This window comes from Balaenoptera ricei, chromosome 2, assembly GCF_028023285.1.
Source record: "Balaenoptera ricei isolate mBalRic1 chromosome 2, mBalRic1.hap2, whole genome shotgun sequence".
In the NCBI taxonomy this organism is placed as follows: Eukaryota; Metazoa; Chordata; class Mammalia; order Artiodactyla; family Balaenopteridae; genus Balaenoptera; species Balaenoptera ricei.
In genome coordinates, this window is record NC_082640.1 from 139880996 (window position 1) to 139900947 (window position 19952).

Consider the following 19952-nt stretch of genomic DNA (forward strand, 5'->3'; position numbering starts at 1 on the left):
CCATGTGTTATGTTTATGTATTTGTGTAATTAATTAATCTGCTTCCTCCCTGGTGGTTTAGGTACATGCCACCCCCCGACTTCATTACACGTATAGAAAATACAGATCCTTAAGTAAGTCATAGGAAAACTTAAAATATTTTATTGGAGTAATCTAGAAAATTTGAGAAGTTACATCTTTGGTATTTATATATAAATGTAGTAATTTCTGTGGGTAATTCTGTAGAGGGATTTAGGATCAGAAAATACAAACTGAAACATTGTAGCACCTTTTAATATAAATAGAAATGCACTTATGCAGAGGTTAAAAAAAAAAAAAAAATAGAATAAGAAGTTGGTTCTTTCCCATCAGTTCTGCATAGCCTTCTCTACATCAAGGTTTATGATCTTTAGGATCATATTTTTATACTGATCACATGTACTTTAATTTCTTGGCCAGAAAGAATCTGTAGCAATAGTCAGATTTAGGGTCTTAACCTGCTCTAATTGGTTCTTAGTTCAATTAATTTGACCTTTTAAATATGACATAAATGTTTATTAAAAGTTGCTTTAATAAGCAACAATTAAAATTGTTACCTTTTTAAACTTGAAATAACTTTTGTTTTTAAAAATACAGTAGTAAAGATTGAGGTATAAACTTTTCACAAAATATACTTAGTCTTTTTGCACTGAAAATGTTCATCTTATATGTCCAGAACTTCTAATGGCCAATTGCTTTTTCACTTTCTTCACCTTTGTTCGCAGTAAATGTTCTTTAGGGTCCTGATTCCGATTGTAAACTCCAAGTCCTTTATAATACCATATTTACTTTCTTCCTGTGGAGGGAGGGGACAGCATGTGAGTATTTTTATATCCAGTTTGCCACAGCAAGTCTTTTAAAGGGGAAATATCCTAATAGACTGACCTTTTTTTTGTGTATAGTTAAGCTAGGTAGACTTAAGGTAGTAGAATGGTCACCCCTATGTGTTGGCCATTAGCTTTTCTAGGTCAGAGTGGCTCTCACTGGTGGCAGCAGCAGGCCAAGTGTGGTCAGTTACCAGATCTATCTTTCTCTACCTGGCTGATCCAAAGGAGCCACCTGAGCATGTCCGTTTACCTGTTGGGCAGTAGGGGTAGACTGCAGTTATCCCGTAGAGATGAGATCGCTGCTCTGGGAGATACTCATCAGTAAACTGGCCACTGTCTCTATTTACTGATATAACACCATCCCTGGTAACAGAAAGGAAGAGTGAATTCACAGGATTTAAGGTTGGATAGAAAAAGCCAGTTTATCAGGAAGAGAAATCTCTGCCAGACTTCTAGAATACATTTTTAAAAGTCAATTTAAATCACATAACTAAGATACCTCATGGTACCATTTAAAGGTAGTCTTTTATTCTCTGAAGATCAGATTCAGAGTAATGTGCTTCCTTTTTGGATAGTTTATTACCAAATAGCTCTGCCATTTTTAAGCTACATGTGAGCAATACCATTAAATTTCTGGGTGATGTAAAAGTATGCTTTTAAAAGCAGTTAACACTTGAATGATGTCTGCTAATGAAGAGAGAATGAAATGAAAACTTTAGCAGGAGGGCTTAATAACTAAAGTCGCTTACTAACATTTGGTACAAGTGGTGTGTCTTCCAAAACTGTTTGCCTTTTCAGGCTTGTCCAGAGTGTGTCAGGCTCACCTTCTCCAGTCGGTGTGGTAGAAGTGATCTGCATAGCTCACAATGCTGAAGGGGTAGTTGAGGTTGTTTTGAATAACACGCCGTCCAGTTCCATCAGGTAGTGTACACTCTAGTTTTTTAGTTCCTTTTAAAACATCAAAGAGGGAAATGAGATCCTTTCACGCGATGGGGAAAAAAAAAATCCTTTACCAAAAATAGTGGCAGGTAAGTTCATTCTCAAAGGAAACAAAGGTAGAACTAGAGTATTCTATCCCCATTGCAATAATACAAATTAAAAACTGTAAAATTTTCCTATTCTATTACCACTGTCTTCAGTTTGTTTAAGAGCATTCTAGTTTTTAGTGGAATTTAAACTCTTAATCCTTTTTTGGAAGAAAGGATTGCATTTACAGAAATCTGGCTAAGTTTCTCCCAAAGTAGGACATTAGAGATGAAATTATATCAGTGTTAAAAAAGTTTGTGTTAGCTCTTAAATTGTTGTAAACATAACATTTGGATAAATATTAATACTTGCCCTTTGTAAGCAATGTATAGTAATAGCCAAGGCTGCCTTTCAACTAAAATCCTTAATTTTTTTTTTTAAAGACTGTATTATTTTCTAGTTAGGAATAAAAAGTGCCATTTTTCAATGTAAATTTTTAAATAGCTAAACGAGGCAAGAATTTCCAAGTTTCACATTTCTTATGGAACCCTGATTTAAATTTCAAATACTTATTAAAAATATAAATGCAATATAGTGAAATAGCATCTTTTCAGTTGTGCTAATAATGAAATCACACAACAGAAAGAGAGAACCTGGGAATAGGCAACCCAAATTTATTACTGAAGGAAGCCATCCTGCCACATCACTTTTCACAGAATGTCCTCAGCACAATAGCATACTGACTGTGAAAGTAACAGATATTTATAAATGTTATAATACTGGCAAAAAATGAAAATGACCCCTGTTCATTTATCTAAGCCTGTCGATTCCAACAGTGGGTAATATTTATTTTTTAACCTAAAAAGTGTGCCAAGTGCTCATGTGGAGGAAGGGCAAGCAGGACAAAAGTAGGTTGGACATAGTACTAGCCCTCAAACCTACCGCCTAATTCAAACACATACATCCAGGACCTCAGGAAATTCATCACAGGAGTCATTACAAAGTGTCCTTTAAAAGGAGTAGATCATTTGCTGTACTGTTATAAACGTAAGCCAGAAGTCCCAATGGTGGGATTTGGTTTTACTGTAAAATCTGTTAGAGTGCTCACGCTTACTGAACATTGTGGTGTTCTGTATTTGCATTCCATGAGTAGTAGTACCTGCATCTGCCCAGCAGAGCAATTTGGAGAAGGGGTCAAAGGTTAAACCATTGGGTAGTCCAATGTCTTTATTCACCAGAATTCTTCTATTTTCTCCATCTAAAGACGACGATTCAATTTTAGGAGCTTCTCGATTCCAATCTGTCCAGTACAAGTTGCTGTGGATAAATTAAATGGAGAAAGATAAACCTTCCCCAATGTATAGAACCCAAATTTCAGAACGATCTTTGAGGCTTTTCACTAAGCATTTCTGAGTCAAAAACACTTCGCTGAAAGTGAAAGCTAAAGGTTATCTTGACTGATTTGAAGGTTTCTCTGGAATTTCATTTGGTAGAAGCCCCATTAAATATGGCAAGAGTTTCTCAAGGTATAGAAATCCTCCCTGATTCTAACAAGTCCCACTGAAACACGGACCAAGTTCTATGTCCCAGCTGATGACCTTAGCAATTATCATAGACAGGAAACATTGTTCTTTTGACTGTTGCCACTGTGAAAATGAGGTCAGAGAAATAACATGCCTGGTGTCTGAGTTTTGCTTACTCACCAACTAATGCAGGTAACCCCCCTGCAGGTTTAACACTGGGATTTCCTAATGTGTTGCTGGAGGAGACTGACTTCATTCCGGTTGAAGTGCTGTCTCAGGCTTGGCCTGATCATCTGATCCAAAGTAGCCCCCAGTCTCTCTCACATACTCTGAATTCTCTATGTATCACATCACAGGCTTAATAATTTCCTTGTTATTCATTAGTTTACTGTCTTATTTCTTCCTAGTAGAACATAAACTCCATGAAAGGACAGACCTTGTCTTTGCCTAAACAGTACCTGACACCTAGTAGATCCTCAGTGAATACTATTAACTTAATATATTTTGAACTTTCATGCCCATGTTCTGACCCTCCCCTACAACTGTACTTAGCGCCCAAGGGCTTCAAATGAGGATCTACAGGTAACAGGAGAATTAGGGAAGCCCGGCTGACCCTCGGATTGGATCCACAGCGATGGCGCGGGGGTTCACCAGGTCCGTGTGGAAGAGGGCCCTGCGCTCAGAGCCGTCCAGCCTGGCCCTCTCTATCTTATCCAGGCCGCTGTCTGTCCAGTACATCGTTCTACGAAAGTGGTCGATGGCAAGTCCTTCGGGGCTTATCAGACCTGGAATAAAACAAAGGCAGGGCTGGAGCGACTGCAGCTATGAAAGGTGAACCTGAAGCAGAGCTCTGCCTACTACGTTTGAATAGTTGGGGGAAAAAAAAGTCTTGAGAGTTTCTGAGTCAAAACAGACAGAGTCAATAGAGGAACAGATCCTGCGTTAGTTTTTCTACCACCTCTAGTACCCTCTAGCCTAACAAGACCTCCCAGCCTGATGGCACTAGGCATCCCCAGGGCTGGGGCCAGGCGGCATCAACTGTAGCCGCACCTTGAATTCTTACTGCAAGCCCTTTCTATTCAGAGTCCTATCAAGAAGGTAGAGGGGAAACTTTGGCATAAAAGAGGCAAATAACTTGGACTCGGTAGAATGAAATGGAATGGGAGTTGTCTTCTGGGTGAAGCTGCTGACCTGAGTTAATGATGGTCTCGGGCTCTGCTCCCGATTCCAGACGGGCGCGGCTAATTGTCCGTCCAGCAACGTCTGTCCAGTACACCATCCTCTCCCGGCAGTCGTAATCAATTCCCACGACTATGGAGCCCTTTGTGACCAAGACACAGAATTGGAAGAATTAGGATTCCTTGCATTTCCCCCGACTTCATGCTCGGCGGCCTCACTCACGCGTGGCTGCAGCAAACAACCGTGCATCGCGTGGTTTTATGGCAGCCGAGCACAGTGGTCAGATGTGTGGGTGATGGAGGCCAACTTCCCGGGGCAGAGCCAGGCTTGGCCACGTGCTAGCTGTGTGACTCCGGTACTGAACTTCTATATGCCTTTGTCTCCTCATTTGCCAAATGAAGATAACAATACCTACTTCACGTGGCTGCTATAAACATTAATACCATAAGTGCTTATAAAGTATCCTAATCAGCACTTAATATACTGTAAGCTCTCAATAAGCACTATTACTATTGGTGGTAAAAACAGAAGTGATTTCATGAAAAGATTAGCCCCTTCAGTGATTAGAGGACAAATGCTAGTGTCAGCGAAGTAAGTCTTTAATATTTCACTGGACAAAAACTGACTCTTTCAAATGTTATCAGCACTTTTTCAAAAAGCCTTTCTAAAATTTGCCAATATATAACAAAATCTACCCTCCCCTCCCCTGTGAGTGAGATCTTTCTGCTATCTGAGGTGCAGTCACCCTTACCCCCACATCTCTGCCTCTTCCTCCAAGGCAATCATTTAGTTGTACTCTTGTGTAAAAGAAAGTTTACAGCTTGATGGGTTAAGGAACTGGGGAATGGTGGTCACCTGACCTCTGGCTAGGGAGCTCTCCCCTCCTTCCTTATTGCTAAATAAATGATGCAGTCTTTTTTTAAATGCTGAGTCTGTGATATTCCTTTCCAAAACTCTGCACAGAAGTTGCTTCATTCAATTTCCAACCCAGAGTCCTGCTCTGAGAAGCCTGGCAGATGTGCAGAGCCAACATGCAGGGGCCACCCAGCTGTCCCTGAGGTCATGCAAGCTCCCTGCTTGCCTAACAGCCTCCTGGGGCTGTCCTGAACTTATGCCTCTGGGAGAGGAGTCAGTACAAGAAACTACAAAGCAGGATTAGGCTCCTGTGGAAGAGTGGGCAGTTTATATGGGAGGATCTGAAGGTCAAGTACAGTTTTAAAATTTAAAGTCATCTGTCTCGGGCACGGGTGCACGGGCCTCCACTGACCCAGGGAATCATGGGATCCATTAACTCATGTAATGATTTCAAGGTTTCTTGGAGGAAAAAGTCCCGGTTTAAGTAAGTTTCCACAAGATGTGCTTAGAACCCATATTCCATTTCTCTTTCAGTTCCACCACCATTACCATCAACCACCCTGCCCTCATCAGAGGCAAGTTCAGAAATGCAGTGAAGCCACCTGACTTGGCTAGAATAAACAGTTAGCTTGAGGTGATGACAATTTTCTCTTTTAGAGAAACTTTACAAAACAGCAGCGAGTATTTGGAAACGCATACACAACTCACATCTTGGAAAAATAAAACCCACATTGTTTTCTGAACGCTGGCTACTTCTAAACTTTTCTAGACCAGATAAGAGGTTGTTCATTAACAGAAGTAAATGTAAACATGGACGCTGTATTATTCTTTCTCATAGATGAGCAAGTACCTGGAGCGTGAAGTTTAGAAATGGAATTAGGCGATTTTCCATTGTAAGTGTCAGTGCCTTTCTGGTGAACTCCCTTCTCTTTTCTCCATTTTAGAGAAGAAATCCCTTCTCCAAAGTGGAGTGCCTTGACCATAGGGAGGCTGCTGGCTCCGGAAGCAGCCAGCATCCCCTGGGGAAAGCCCTGTCCATTCCCTTCCATGATCACACGCTCCCCAAAGTTTCATCTGTGACGGAGTCAGAGACGATAAGAGGCTGGTCAACAGAACCAAATGGGAGGGCAGAGAGCTGCAACGATGAGGCCATCACTAGTTGGCTTCCAGGATCTCTGCAGAGATGTCTATGGCTTAAAGAGAATGCTGGGGACTTGGGTTTACCTTCTGTCATTTTCCCTTGGATCCCCATATGCTGCCTCAATACGCTGCCAACTCTGAAATTCCCTTACCACGTATCCGAAACCCCATGAACCAACTGGAGAAAGCGGCCTTGGTCAGTCAGACGTGACTCCCAGCCACAGAGAGCCCCCTCCTCTTCTGTGTGTCAGGCTCCCAAAGATGGCAGTCCAGAAACCCTCCAGGATCCCCCTCCACCTCAGGCCTTGCCCAGATCTGGAAACCCGGTGCAGACCCGCCCCCGGGGGAGAAATCCACTTTACATGCAGCGACAGCAGGGTCTTGGCTGTGTCCTTCTGAAGCCTGGTACCATTGAGGGGCAAGTGGCCGATCTGCTGGCCCTGGGCATAGAGCAGGAAGGTGCCCACGGGTGGAGGGCTCACGTCGGGCCGGGGCGTGGGCCGGGCTGTGGGCGGAGCAAGCGTGGGTATACCTGCCGTGGGGAAGAGGAGGGTGTCAGGAGCGGAGAGGGAAGGGAACAGGGTGGGTGGGGAGAGGGGAAGAGAAGTTACTTTCCCACATACCAGAGCCTCCAGAAACATCACAAGTTTTTACCCTGGACAGATGTGCTCCAGATGTTCCTTAAAAGAAAGTCTAATTTCTAGGGTTTTTTCCCAAAGATCAATTATGTAAATCACTGCCAATTACTGGGGAGGAAGACAACAAAACATTCCCCTCAGAACAAAGGAGAAAGTTTTCTTTTTCGTTTTTTTCTTTTTTTTTTTTAAGGGAAAAAATCCAGAGGCAGTGTTGTGTCAGCTTCTCTCTGGGGCCCCAGGGTGACACGTGTCCCCTTTCACCCTGGGCTCAGAGTAGGGAAGGGAGGAGGAACTGCATATTGAATTTAGTTCCATATGTTCTAATTACAGAAACTGTTAATGACAAAACCAAATGTTAAATCTGAATCGGGATTTGGGGCAGACCAGGTTATAAATCAACACGGCTTATCAGCGACTTCTTCTGTTGGACCTGTTCACCCCTCATTCCCCCCACCTTCACCCACAGCTGGCAACTTTCCTTCAGGGACACCTCAGATGCCACCCCTGGGTGCTTACATGCAGGGGTGATGCCTGGCTGGGAGCGGGTGCCCGGCACCTCTCTGCCGTCCTGGTCCACACACCAGCAGAAGTCACTCTTCCCGTGGCACTGCAGGGGCATGAAGTAGCCCAGGTCATCGCACTGGGGCACGTACTGGTCGTCCCTTGGTGTGCCACCGTAGTGCTCCAGCAGGCTTTCCCTCCAGCGCTCACAGACGGTCCGGGGCCTCTGGGTGGGCTCTGAGCAGGTGGGGACAAAAGGCCTTTGATTGTGAACCAAGGACGGAATGTAGCATGTGGCTCAAGATCCCCACTCCTGGCCTCCTGGCCTTCTTCCTCCTCGTGTCCATTAACGACGCCTCAGCCAAGCCCCTGGATGCTGGCCCTGAGTAGCAAAGTGCTCTAAGTAGTTCTCCACAGGAATCAGGAGAAGGGGTCGTCCTGATGCTCCTGTCTCCCTAGGCCAGAAGGATTGTCATCAAGGCCGAGCCACATCAGGAAAGAACAAGAGGAGGTAACATCTGGGGTGCAAGTCTCGCTCAGCCTGGGAAGGGGCATCTAACAGTCCTTGGGGACTCAGGGCCTACATGATGCTTAAAGCCAATATTTATTCTTTCTTGTTTCAAACTCCAGGACCTGCGTCTGAGAGGGCTGTCTTGACACTGGCCAGTGTGTCTTAGAAAGTATTACCGAATGCCCTACTTACGTGGCCCTAAGTATCTATCCATTGGAAAACTATATTGAGTAAAAGTAAAACCTATTGTAATTAGTATGTGTGAGCGTAGGAAAGTTGGTGGCAAACAATTTGATACTGACTGTGAGACACTCCAGCTCCTTGAAGTCCTTTGGCCACCCTGCTCTGGGCTTATCTCAAAGCTGAACCTTCTTATGGAGGCTCCAGCTTCCCACCATGCTGCTCTGTCCCCTCCTTTCTCCAGCTTCCTTCCCCATCCTTGCCCCTGCCCCCCATGCCCATACCCCCCCCTTCCTCACCACCATGCTTAAACTCCTGTTAGCTGCCCTTGCAGAGCAGTTTCTCTGCCTGCAATTTTTTTCCCAGACTGCTTCCACAGGGCTGCCAAGGCTCTGTCCCAAACACGGCAGTTCTCTGAGAGGACTGCTTCAGGCAGTTTAACTTGTACAGCCTCCTAAGATAGGATTACCTAAAGGAACTTAAGTAGAAGGTACTTCTCCTTTATTAATTCCCGCAACTCATGCCTATGGTCTGTAGAATCATACAGCCAAGTACCTACTTATACCACCATGTGGATGTGTAACAGAGATCTCGGAGGAGAACAAAAACTGGGCTTTCCCCCATCAAAGCTGCTCTCCCCTAGACTTTTCCATGTCAGTAGACAGCACCTCCATCTTTCCATTGCTCAGGCCCAGTCATCCCTGACTCCCTTCTCTCACTCTCCACATCTGATATGTCAAAAAATGTCAGCAGTATATCTTCACATCTCACCACATCCACCCCTGTCATCTTATGCCAGGATTACTACGATAGCCTTCTTACTGGTTTCCCTGCTTCCATCATCTTTCCTGCCCACCCACCTCACCCCTTCCCCCACCCCACTGTAAACTCAACTAGCAGCCAGAAAGAGTCCCTTTAAAAAAACTCATTTCATGTCACTCCTCTGGTCAAAACCTCCAATGGCTTCAAAGAACAGTTGGAAACATTACATTTGGGCTCCAGCACCTACACTTCCTCTAGGAAAGGATGGTGAATAAAATCTTCAGAGCTCAAACCCAACAAGCACAGCTCCAAGACTCATGACGTTTGGGGGAAACGGACGCCCTTCAGGCTGTCTCTATAGCTTATGACCCACAAGAAGCAAAGCTCTTTTTAAAACATCTTGGAGAAGGAGAGACTGACCTCCTCACCCAGATGTGTCTCAAAGGACCCAGAGAAGGAAATGCCACTTCCTCAGACACTCACCATCCATCACCAGAGGTGGAATTACCTGGAGAAGTTCCCAGCACTGCCCCAGATCCACATAACAAACTCAGAGGATCGATTCTCAGGGGACCACCCAACGAGGCCCATCTCTTTGTTTGGAATGCGACACACAGCACAGTCAGCTTCTGGGAAAGGGGCACCTCACGTCACCTACACGTGGGCATCCCAATCACTCCTTATTATTTCAAGCTACTTCTCGATCCAGCCATGGATTTATTTCTATTTCTGGTTGGCAGGGTTTTAAATATTTTTAAATCTTGAGCACAGAGTGTTCTCTCTCCCTTCAAAGCTGACCCCGTTATGAAGATGAGACTGGTCAGAAATGGCAGCCGAAGCCAAACCAGCACCAAGAGAGAAGCTTGGCCATGGGAAAGAGTCTGCACAAAGGAACATGTTCTTCTTTTAGTAATTAACTTTTCATTCTCTTGGCTCCCTTCTGGATCACTGTTCTTAACACATGCCTGTCTTAATAAATTTCATAGAATTCTGAACCATTCCCTTAAGGCGCCTCCCAACCATCTGATTTCTTCAAACCCCAGCTGGAGTTAGAACCAAGACTTTTTAAAGACTAGGCATGAATGAAACAGAATTTCTCTGTATTCTTTTTTTTTGGACCTGCGAAATATTTTCCTAAAAATAGGGACAGAGAGAAACTAGAAGTGTCACTGTGGAAGCAAGGGTATATATACATCTAGATCAAGCATTAACAATTTTTACTTATATGAATCTTAGAACCACTAATGTCCTGGCCATCACAATTCATATTATTGAAAGGATCAAAACTGGTAGTAATTCTCCAGTTCTTACTCTCATACATGAAAAGCCAAGACTAGTACTTATGGAACCCTTTTCAATAGTAAAAATGGATCTTTGAATAGCAAGCTCATGGATATGTATAGGAATTATTTTGGCTAAAATGATATCAAACCAATTCTATGTTCTTCATAATAAAGTTCTTCTGTATTAAAAGAAAAAGTTCTTCCCATCTTTGAACAACTCAGCGAGGCATAGAAACCTGCCTTGGCAACCTGCGGTTGGCGTGAACTGAGCGCTTGGGAACCACGCCTCACACAGGTGGGGAGTGCTCAGACGGTAACAGGTTCATGCGCTGCATCTCAGATCACGCAGGCTAACAAAACAGGTTCCTGCATCTCTTCCAAAGGTGGCAGGAGCAAGAGCGATTCCCCCTCGACATGTGAGCCTGGCTAGAGAGGGCTGGGGTTACTTGCTTAGAGCAAACTAGCTGCATCCACCTACACATGTCATACTTATTTTTCCCACTGATACTAAAACAGCCTTCAGACTGTTTCCTGCACTCCAGAAGTCAGAGTTAAATGATACAAAGTTACATGTGAAGACAGTTTTCCTTTTGGACAAGAGGCTGGTCTGGCGAGGTTATCAAGCTCTAAGATCTCCCTAAGCTGCAGTAACACATTTGGGCAGTGACCTCAGCCTGACCTCCACACTCAGTCTCAATTTCTAGTCTTGTACTTGTCTAAGAGGCTGGAGTCCAACATGCATGTCATGCACGGGTCTCTGTGTCCCTGTAAGATGTACGTGCACATAGGTGTGTGCCCACCATTCAGGTGTTCCTAGGAGGAAGGAGGCTATGCAAGGATGACGATCAGCCCTGAGTCTGCGTGGTCTGGGCAGGGGTTACAATCTATCCCACAGTAAGCACCATTCTGCTGCTCTGCCCCAGGCCTGTGCTGGGACCAGGTGTCTTTCCTGACTGGCTTACCTTGTGGTCCGCAGCGAGGCGGGACGGAGCCGGGTGGGGTCCGGGTGCCAGGGACTTCCTGACCATCGGGGTCCACGCACCAGCAGAAGCCAGTGCTGCTGTGACACTGCAGCGGCAGGAAGTGGCCCTGCTCATCGCACTGCGGGATGTGGAGCTGGGCAACGGGATGAGTGCGCTGGGCCTGGGCATCGCGCTGCTGGCGCTCACAGGGTCTCAGTCCAGAGGCGGGGTCTTCCGGGACCAGAGCAGAGGAGATACAAAGGAGGAGTAAAAGGCATTGCAACCCATCCACTTTTACCAGCCAGCCTCAAAGTCTCCTGAGGGTTTCTTTTTTTCTATAACTGGAAGACAGGATAACATGGGAAAAATAGCAAGGCGCCGGAATTTTGGAGTCCTGGGTTCTTATTTTAGCTCTGCCACTATCTACCTAATTTCTCCCTAATTCCCGCAGTTTACCCTGTAAGTCCTGGCTGATTATACAGTGAAACAGCCCCTCCCCTCAGCCCTCAGGGTCCTATTGCCATTTGGGTAAAATGAAGAGCAACCCATGACTTCTGTTCAAACATTCCAAGAGACCCCAGAGAAAACAATTACAACTGTATTCATCCCCTGAGGTCCAGAGCTGGAGTCTGAGAAACTCCAGATCAAGGGCAGTTGCTAGACTGCACCGTGTTGGCCAGGTTCTACTAGAACAGTCACCATGGGGGCTAACTCCCCGCTCACTAGTGCATGTGTCTCCTGGTCGGTCAGCTCGATCTCAAGGCTTCATCTAAATTGCACTTATCAAGGCAAAGCAGATCAGCAAGAGAGTTAACCAGAACTGCTACTAGGTAGGACCATGGATGGGCCATACGTCGGGCCTCCCAGAATGCTAATAACCAGTGAACTATCAGTAAACTAGGCAGCCAGAAATAATGCAGGAAAAAATCCAGAGCCTGGAAAATCCACCAACTCAGGCCTCAGACCGGATAAGTCAAGAGTGGGCTGAGGTGCTGTAGAAAAACAGCATTGAAGGATCCGGGAGTTTTCTGTGCCTGATCTGTCCCCCCAGACCGTACCAGGTGTGCACTGAAATCCATCCCCATGATATCCAGGTTGGCAACGGCAGGAGAAGGAGCCAGGAGTATTGGAGCAGGTGGCCGAGGGGTGACATCTGTTTTCTGAGCATTCGTCAACATCTGCAGTGGTCAGGGAGGTAGGGCGGGAAGGAAGGAAGGAGCATGACCTTCACTGCACACAATCTATGCCACCACATGGCTTTAGTGCGCATGGATCAACCACGAGGGCTCCACTTCAGAAGACCTCGGGCATGAGCAGAAACACGTCGGCACCTTAAAGGCAAGCTTAACAGTCCAAAGTCGAGGGGCACGTTCAGTGTAGAAATCAAACATATACTTCACAGAGAAATATATCCTGGCATCTTTCATGTACAGTGAATTCCAGGAAGTTTTTACCTTTGAACTAACCTTTAGTCCCTAAACCATTCATTCCCTTCCATTGTATTCCATATAATAAATACACATAACAATAGTTTTTTTTTTTCCTTTCCTTATTGGCACCATCTCCCTATAGCACTGATTTACAGGTGCAAAGAACCCACTGAGGCTCCAAATACTTCTTCAACTAAGTTAGAAGCACATTCAGTCTTACATAGTCAGAGAGTCCTACTACCTAGAATGCCCAATTAATCAGAAATTTTCTTTACTTTCCACCTTTAGAAGAAATAGAAAAGTATAAGAAAAATATTATCAGAGATTTTGAAACAACACATAGAAAAGAAAATCTAAATTTGTCTGGCTTATCAGTACAAACAATTCAGGGTCCTAACATTCTCTATATGGTACCATGAGGATTAATTCTCACATTTCTCAAAACTGCAACATCCTGAAACTTCAAACAAAGGCTGACTTATATTCCTTTTATTTACTGAAATCAGCACAGGCTGACAATAGCAAGACACCACCCCCGCTCCACCCTGCTGCCAAAAAATAAATAAAAGTCTGAAAATATCACTGTTGAAACCAGTGGCCAGTGGTTGAGATAAGCCATCTTCAGAGACAGGAAGTCTTCCTGAGTAAAAGAAGGATAAAGGGTGTAGATCTGATCAAGGCTCAACTGAAAATAAAACGGAGTAGTCACATCTGAGATAACATCCAAGAAATGTTTTTAAAATGTGTGAACAGGGAAAAATGTGGGACCAGGTGATCGGTGTAAAACCTAGAGAACAGGAGTCCCAGAAGGAGAGAACTGCATCAATTCTGTACAGCTCGTGCAGAGACACATCGCACCCTGGAAGCCGGAGAATTACAGCCCTGAATGTGACGTCAATCAGACGTGGCTCCTCGCCCAGCCTCCGGGACCCAGGTGAGGTCTCTTCTAGGGTGATCAGTGCCACCCTTGCTGTGACCGTGCTCGCACTGAGCCACCTTCCCATGACTGAGGGCCTTTCCCAGGTACCAGTAAGTAGATGTGCTGGTTACAGAGCACAGACGTTCTGTTCAGGGGAGAGGAGTCTCTGACATCGTAATTAGCAATGTAATTACTTAATCTGCTTATTGTCAGGCTCAGGGAGTTTACTGCACATAAATTAGTTTACACTGAAGTCCAAAACCCCTGAATGCCCGACACAACCAAGTTTAATGCCACCCAGAGAGGCTCTGCCTAGATGAGCAGTGGGCCTGTCTAGTCACCTTCCGTTCACTGACAAAGGCTGGAAAGTGGTTATAAATTCATTTGCAAGGTTAGAAATCAAACCAGGTTTGCTGGTTAGCTCCTCAGTTAACCAAAAATAAACCGAATAAAAATAATTACAACAACAAAAAGCTTATCTCCAATCCAATCATCATGGATTCTATATTGTCATACTTAATTATCTTTGAGGTTGGCCCTCTGTCTCTTCAGAAGGACAGCTCAAATGCCCAGTTGGATGAAGCTGGTGCCCATCCAGATCCTTGGGACTGGAAGATGCTATAAAACCAAAGCTGTAAAAATTAACGTCCAGCCAAATGCAGGAAATTAAAGCTATTCATAATGCATATGCTAAAAGTACTTCTCATGGTAACAGGAACCCCAGGCAATGGCAGGAAGCAGGAATTCCTGAGATACAGGGCCTATTTCTAGAAACCACGGATCACTTGCTTGTGATTATTTTTGAACTAAGAGAAAGAGGACTCCCCAGGGGTACCGAGTTATGTTCTTAAAGCCTATGGCTTAGGAATTCTGACCAGACCCGAAAGAGCAGCCATCCTCCCACAGATACCAAAGTCACAGGGAGACGATAACTGATGACGCACCAACAGGGAGAAAGTCTCTGAAGAGACTGAAAGCATCACGAGTGAGCAACACCTGTCCCCCACAGCTGGAGAAGTTTAAGACTCCCTGAAGCATGGTCCCCAACACCTCTTTGGAGAACCTTGCACCGTGACAGGAAACTGGAGGCTCACCAGCCAGCCCAGGGCCTGGGGTGCAGAGCAGGTTACACCCCTCCTTAGGAGCGCCAACCCTGAGGAGTGTGCGGGGGAAGCCTGAGCTTTTGTGTAAAGGAGAAGTCTTCCCAATTTCACGGGCGGTCAGGTGTCGAGAGAAAGTACAGAGAGACTTTCAACCCCTTGGCAAGGGAGGAGCTTCCTGTTACACCACTGGGGACGGGGGTGGGGGGGCGCTGCTTAACCATCACTGTTGGGGTCTTCAAGGATTGGAAGAATACTGAGGTCAAGGCAGCGAGGTTCAAGGCAGAGCAGAGCCCCTTACCGGTCAGATAATGCAAGATGGCTTATTCTCAGTGTAATTCTCCATTCTGTCCTCTACCAAGCTGCTAAGAAAACCTGTTTGGAAACTGTATTAAAAATTCTCTATTTTGAGTTCATGCTTTGGTGCTTCAACATTCTTCTCCCTGCCTTACTTCTGAGCCCACACCCAAAACCAGCTGAAATCCCTTCAAAACAAACCCAACCCCTGGACTCGAGCTTCCCCCTCTCTACCTCCCCTGCTTTGCTTTTCAACCACCCAGTGAAATTTCCTGGCGGCCAACTCACCTCGACCCGCCTCCAGACCCCAACAAAGGCTTCGGCCCATGAGTTCCTGCTCCCCACCTACTCGGTCAAGAACCCTGCTGCTGGCTGTGCCCTTTGGATCCTGTGTGGTGTGCAGTGACCCGCTCTCTGGGACCTGAGTATAATCAGCTTCTTCTCTGCTTCCGCTGTGACCACGCCAACTTTACTATACCTTACCCAGCATCTACACGCTTCCAATAGGAACCACGAGAGAGGACAGTGTAAGTACCTCTCCTCACGGCCCTTGTCTGGGTAACGGGCCATCTGTAACCCAGCACCTCAACTCACATGTGAGGAAAGGTTCCAGCTCAAAACACTCTGCTTTTCCACCCGGCAGGATCATCAAGATCTGCAGGGACAAACATGCCTGAGAAATATCCAGCTCACACCAATGCAGGGCTGAAATCAATCCCCACTGAGGGGAGCTGGAAAGATTTCATTCAGTTGCACAAAAGTAATTCCTCTTAGTGACTCAGACTAGGTCAAGAACCCAAAGCCAAGTGCGGCCTCCCCGGGGAACCTGGTTTTTAACAAACTGGCTGGAGAAAAACCCACACACCCTTTTAATGCTAGTTTGATGGAGTGAAAACAAATGTGTGTTTCAAGTGTGCACACTTTCCACAAAATAGAGCCTTCATCTCTATTTTTCTCTATCGCTATGGTCACTGGGACACATGCACACTGTGACATGCCTTTAAAAATGCACACACACACACATTTATATACTTATCCTGCAAGCCTCCTTCATGATTAGCCCAGCCTGATTTACGCACAGCATAGGTCTTTAGGAAAATGACTATTCATTCTCTACTACCCCACAGTCTGGAAGCTTGGACGGCAACCACAGGGTAACTGACTATGGCAGGCAGCCTCTCAGATGGTCCCCCAAGATCCCTTCCTCCTGATATTCAGTGTCTTATGTAATCCCCTTCCTTTGAGTAACTTGCTTCCAACCAAGACACTAAAGTAGTATTGAAGGGATGTCATTTTTGTGATCACTGCCAACCTGCTGGCAGACCTCCTGCTGCTGGCTTTGATGAAGGAAGCTACTTTGTAGGAGAGGTCCTCGTGGCAAGAAGCTAAAGGTCACCTCCAGGCAATAGCCAGCAGGGACCCGAGGCTCTCAGTCCGATAGTCCTTGGGGAACTGAATCCGGCCAATACCCACGTGAGGCTCTTTCCCCACCTGGGCCTTCAGATGAGGCCCCAGGTCTGACAGAGACCCCCTGACTAGACCATACTGAGAATAATAATGTGTATTGTTTGAAGCTGCTATGTTTTGGGGGAATTGGTTATGCTGCAGTAGATCACTAATACACTGGGGAAGCAATGGATGGGCTTGGCCTATTTTTAAGTTTGTGGGTTCCAGAGAGAATCTCAAAAGTAGAGAACCAGGGATAAAACAGGGACAACTGAAAATGGCAGAAATCAGCAAGAAGACAACAATAACAAGGAATGACAACCCTATAAAACTCCCAGCATGGAAAAGTAGCTAATTTCAGGATCCTAATATGACCCCCAAATGTAACCCAAGTCCTACAGGACAAGCAGAAGTTAAAAGAAGGGAGAGAGAATGATTCTAGAAGGGGTTAGGACAAGAAGCTCACCTACATTAACATTCTGATTTTAACACTCATCACATCTAAGCTGCAATAATTTCAACTTCTTTGTTTTAAACCAAATACCTAAGGAATGAAATACTTTCAAAACACCATCTCTGCTGACCTGAGCAGCCAGATGTTTAAATACGAAATTCTACTGACAAGATTTTTTCCTCTGTGCATTCTCGTTTCTGAGAGCCAGTAGTGTGTTAAATCGAACTGAATGATGAGTCCCACGAGGTGGAAAGAGCAGTATTTCCACTGCGGGGGCTTAGCAGAAACATGAGAAGTTTATGTGTGTCACCTGACACCCCTCCCTCCAGACCTAGAGGGTACCTCTGTCTGTACAGAGTATCTACTACACATGAAGCTCTCTGGCCAGTCAAGTGGGGCAAGCATCTGTGACTTACAAATCTACCTCATCCTAACTTGAAAAGCACCTGAGCTCTGTCTAAACCTGGGGGTGTTTTTAGGGAGAAAAAAAAAAAAAAACCTCAGGGTTGAACTGAGCCATAGCTTTGGGTCATTTCAATACAAACTGTGTTTTCAAAAGTAAACCATACAGCTGAGCTTCTGTACAGCAGAAGTGGAAACATTAAAGAGCCAGGTTCAGACAATCCCGAAAAACCCCACATCTGGAAAGGAGTAGAGGGGCTTTGCTGCCCTGACATGTCTGTTCTGTCAATAACGCATGGCTTCAGGCTGCTGGTCCACTCAGCCTGTCCTGCTGAAACCAAAGGGAAAAGGGAGGAGGAGGAGAATCAAACATCTAGCGAGGAGGGCAGGGCCAAGCTATTTGATCAGTTAACAAGCTCCCAGGGGGCTTCCCTAGTGGCTCATTGGTTAAGAATTCGCCTGCCAATGCAGGGGACACGGGTTCAAGCCCTGGTCCAGGAAGATCCCACATGCCACGGAGCAACTAAGCCCGCGAGCCACAACTACTGAAGCCTACGCGCCTAGAGCCTGTGCTCCACAACAAGAGAAGCCACTGCAATGAGAAGCCTGTGCACCTCAACAAAGAGTAGCCCCCGCTCGCCACAACTAGAGAAAGCCCGCGCACAGCAACGAGGACCCAAAGCAGCCAAAAATAAATAAATTAAATAATTAAAAAAAAAAAAAAAAAAAGAAGCTCCCAGGAGTTACAAGGCTGTTCTTAGCAAATCAGCTCAGTGGGCCCAGGTATACAGGGGCAGAGGCAAGAAGCAATTTGATGAGAGAGGGAAAGCCTGCATTTTAGGTTTATATTCCTAAAACCAACCCTTTTCCCACCATCCTGTCATTCCCAGTGTCTCATTTAACCATTATTTGTGTGCATTACTGACAGATGTTTTGAAGATCTTTAGTGATTACGTAGATTTACTGAATGATCTCTATATTAAGGTATTACTAATCCCAGTTTCATGAACATTTATAATCAGTGTTATGCCTAGTTTTTCAGTAACAACCTCATACAGTTCTAAGTTAAATTTGAACAGTTAGTCCTGCTTTCTGGTTTAGTGATTTTATAAAATTCAGTATGAAGTCTTAAAAATAGTTAGATTTCTGGGAGAAAAGCTTTGAGTACTTAGGTATGCATTAATATCCTTTTATATCTGTGGATTTATTTCTTCTCTCTCTCTCTCTCCCTCTCCCCTTCCAGAGAGAGAGAAGAAGGGGAATAAATTCCACAGAAAGAACTGTATGTATGTTTAGAGATTGCTTAAATTACCACTTCACACAGGGGAATAGCAACTAAAAATTAGGCAGAACTGGAGGCGCTGAATTAAGCCATTAGCCAGAGAGACTGAAGGATGGAGACTTCCTCCCAGGAGGATATATGACTTTCCCCACATCCCTCCTGGCTACACTAGCTCCAGGGAACAGAAAGCTACAAGCTGGCAGGGTCTCCCCACTGCTCCAGGCACGGCTCTTCCAAGGACAACCATACATGCTCAACAATCTGGTCCCAGGGCAATCACCCTCGGCCTCTCTTTCTGACTTAAAGGACACCTTTTCTTTCTCTTTTGGCAGTTCCACAGAGGTGTGAGTCAAAGGAAGGGAGAGGCTTCTGAGAGGCCCTGGGGATGTGCATCCAAAGCAACGTTCAGAGTCACTGAGGCCGCCCACAGTTACTCACCGGTGCACTGGTGCCCGTCGCCAGCGTAACCAGGCAGGCAGGTGCAGCTGAACGAGCTGCCTCCGTGGTGAATGCACTGGGCCTGGCCGGCGGGAGCACAGTTGTGACGGCCATCCTCACAGGGGTTGGGAGGTGGGGCGATCACTGAAAAGAGAAGAAGGCAAGGATGTCCAAGAGCCCAGACCTACGAATGGGTGAACCCTGCTCTCCGCAGTGTGATCGGCACACCAACAGCATCGAGACATCTGGGGGCTTATAAGGAATGCAGGTCCTCAGGCCCCAGCGTGGAGCCAGTGAATCAGAATAGGAATTTTAACAAGATCCCTAGATGGTTTGTATGCATATTAAGATTTGAGAAGTGCTGATCATGGTTTGTGGCTCTAACACTAGGCATGAAGATCAGTCATCAAAAACTGTCCTTGGTGGGGCTTCCCTGGTGGCGCAGTGGCTGAGAATCTGCCTGCTGATGCAGGGGACACGGGTTCGAGCCCTGGTCTGGGAAGATCCCACATGCCGCGGAGCAACTGGGCCCGTGAGCCACAATTACTGAGCCTGCGCTTCTGGAGCCTGTGCTCCGCAACAAGAGAGGCCACGATAGTGAGAGGCCCGCGCACCGCGATGAAGAGTGGCGCCCGCTCGACGCAACTAGAGAAAGCCCTCACACAGAAACGAAGACCCAACACAGTCAAAAATAAATAATTTTTTAAAAAAAAGTCAAGCACGGATGGCTTAAAAAAAAAACTGTCCTTGATTAAAGTTTATAACTCCCCAGAGCTCTGCTGCTTTGCATGCCTGCGTACACGTACACACACACACACACACACACACACACACACACA

At 45.7% G+C, this 19952-nt stretch overlaps 1 protein-coding gene across 2 annotated transcripts in view; it reads right to left on the reverse strand.

Moving 5' to 3' along the window:
• Positions 1 to 118: 118 nt before the first annotated feature.
• NID2 (nidogen 2) overlaps positions 119 to 19952 on the reverse strand; it is an 81439-nt gene continuing 61605 nt past the window's right edge. The window contains exons 11-21 of one of the 2 annotated variants that reach the window (XM_059914233.1): positions 19114 to 19257; positions 12404 to 12523; positions 11346 to 11576; positions 7663 to 7884; positions 6871 to 7040; positions 4526 to 4655; positions 3948 to 4119; positions 2971 to 3128; positions 1670 to 1793; positions 1096 to 1208; positions 119 to 814 (exon numbers count right to left, since the gene is read on the reverse strand). In XM_059914233.1, the coding sequence (XP_059770216.1) occupies positions 804 to 814; positions 1096 to 1208; positions 1670 to 1793; positions 2971 to 3128; positions 3948 to 4119; positions 4526 to 4655; positions 6871 to 7040; positions 7663 to 7884; positions 11346 to 11576; positions 12404 to 12523; positions 19114 to 19257 (1595 nt within the window). In that variant the 3' untranslated portion in view covers positions 119 to 803. Of the gene's footprint in view, positions 815 to 1051; positions 1209 to 1669; positions 1794 to 2970; positions 3129 to 3947; positions 4120 to 4525; positions 4656 to 6870; positions 7041 to 7662; positions 7885 to 11345; positions 11577 to 12403; positions 12524 to 19113; positions 19258 to 19952 lie in introns of those variants that run through there. The other variant, XM_059914232.1, reaches the window with a different exon arrangement.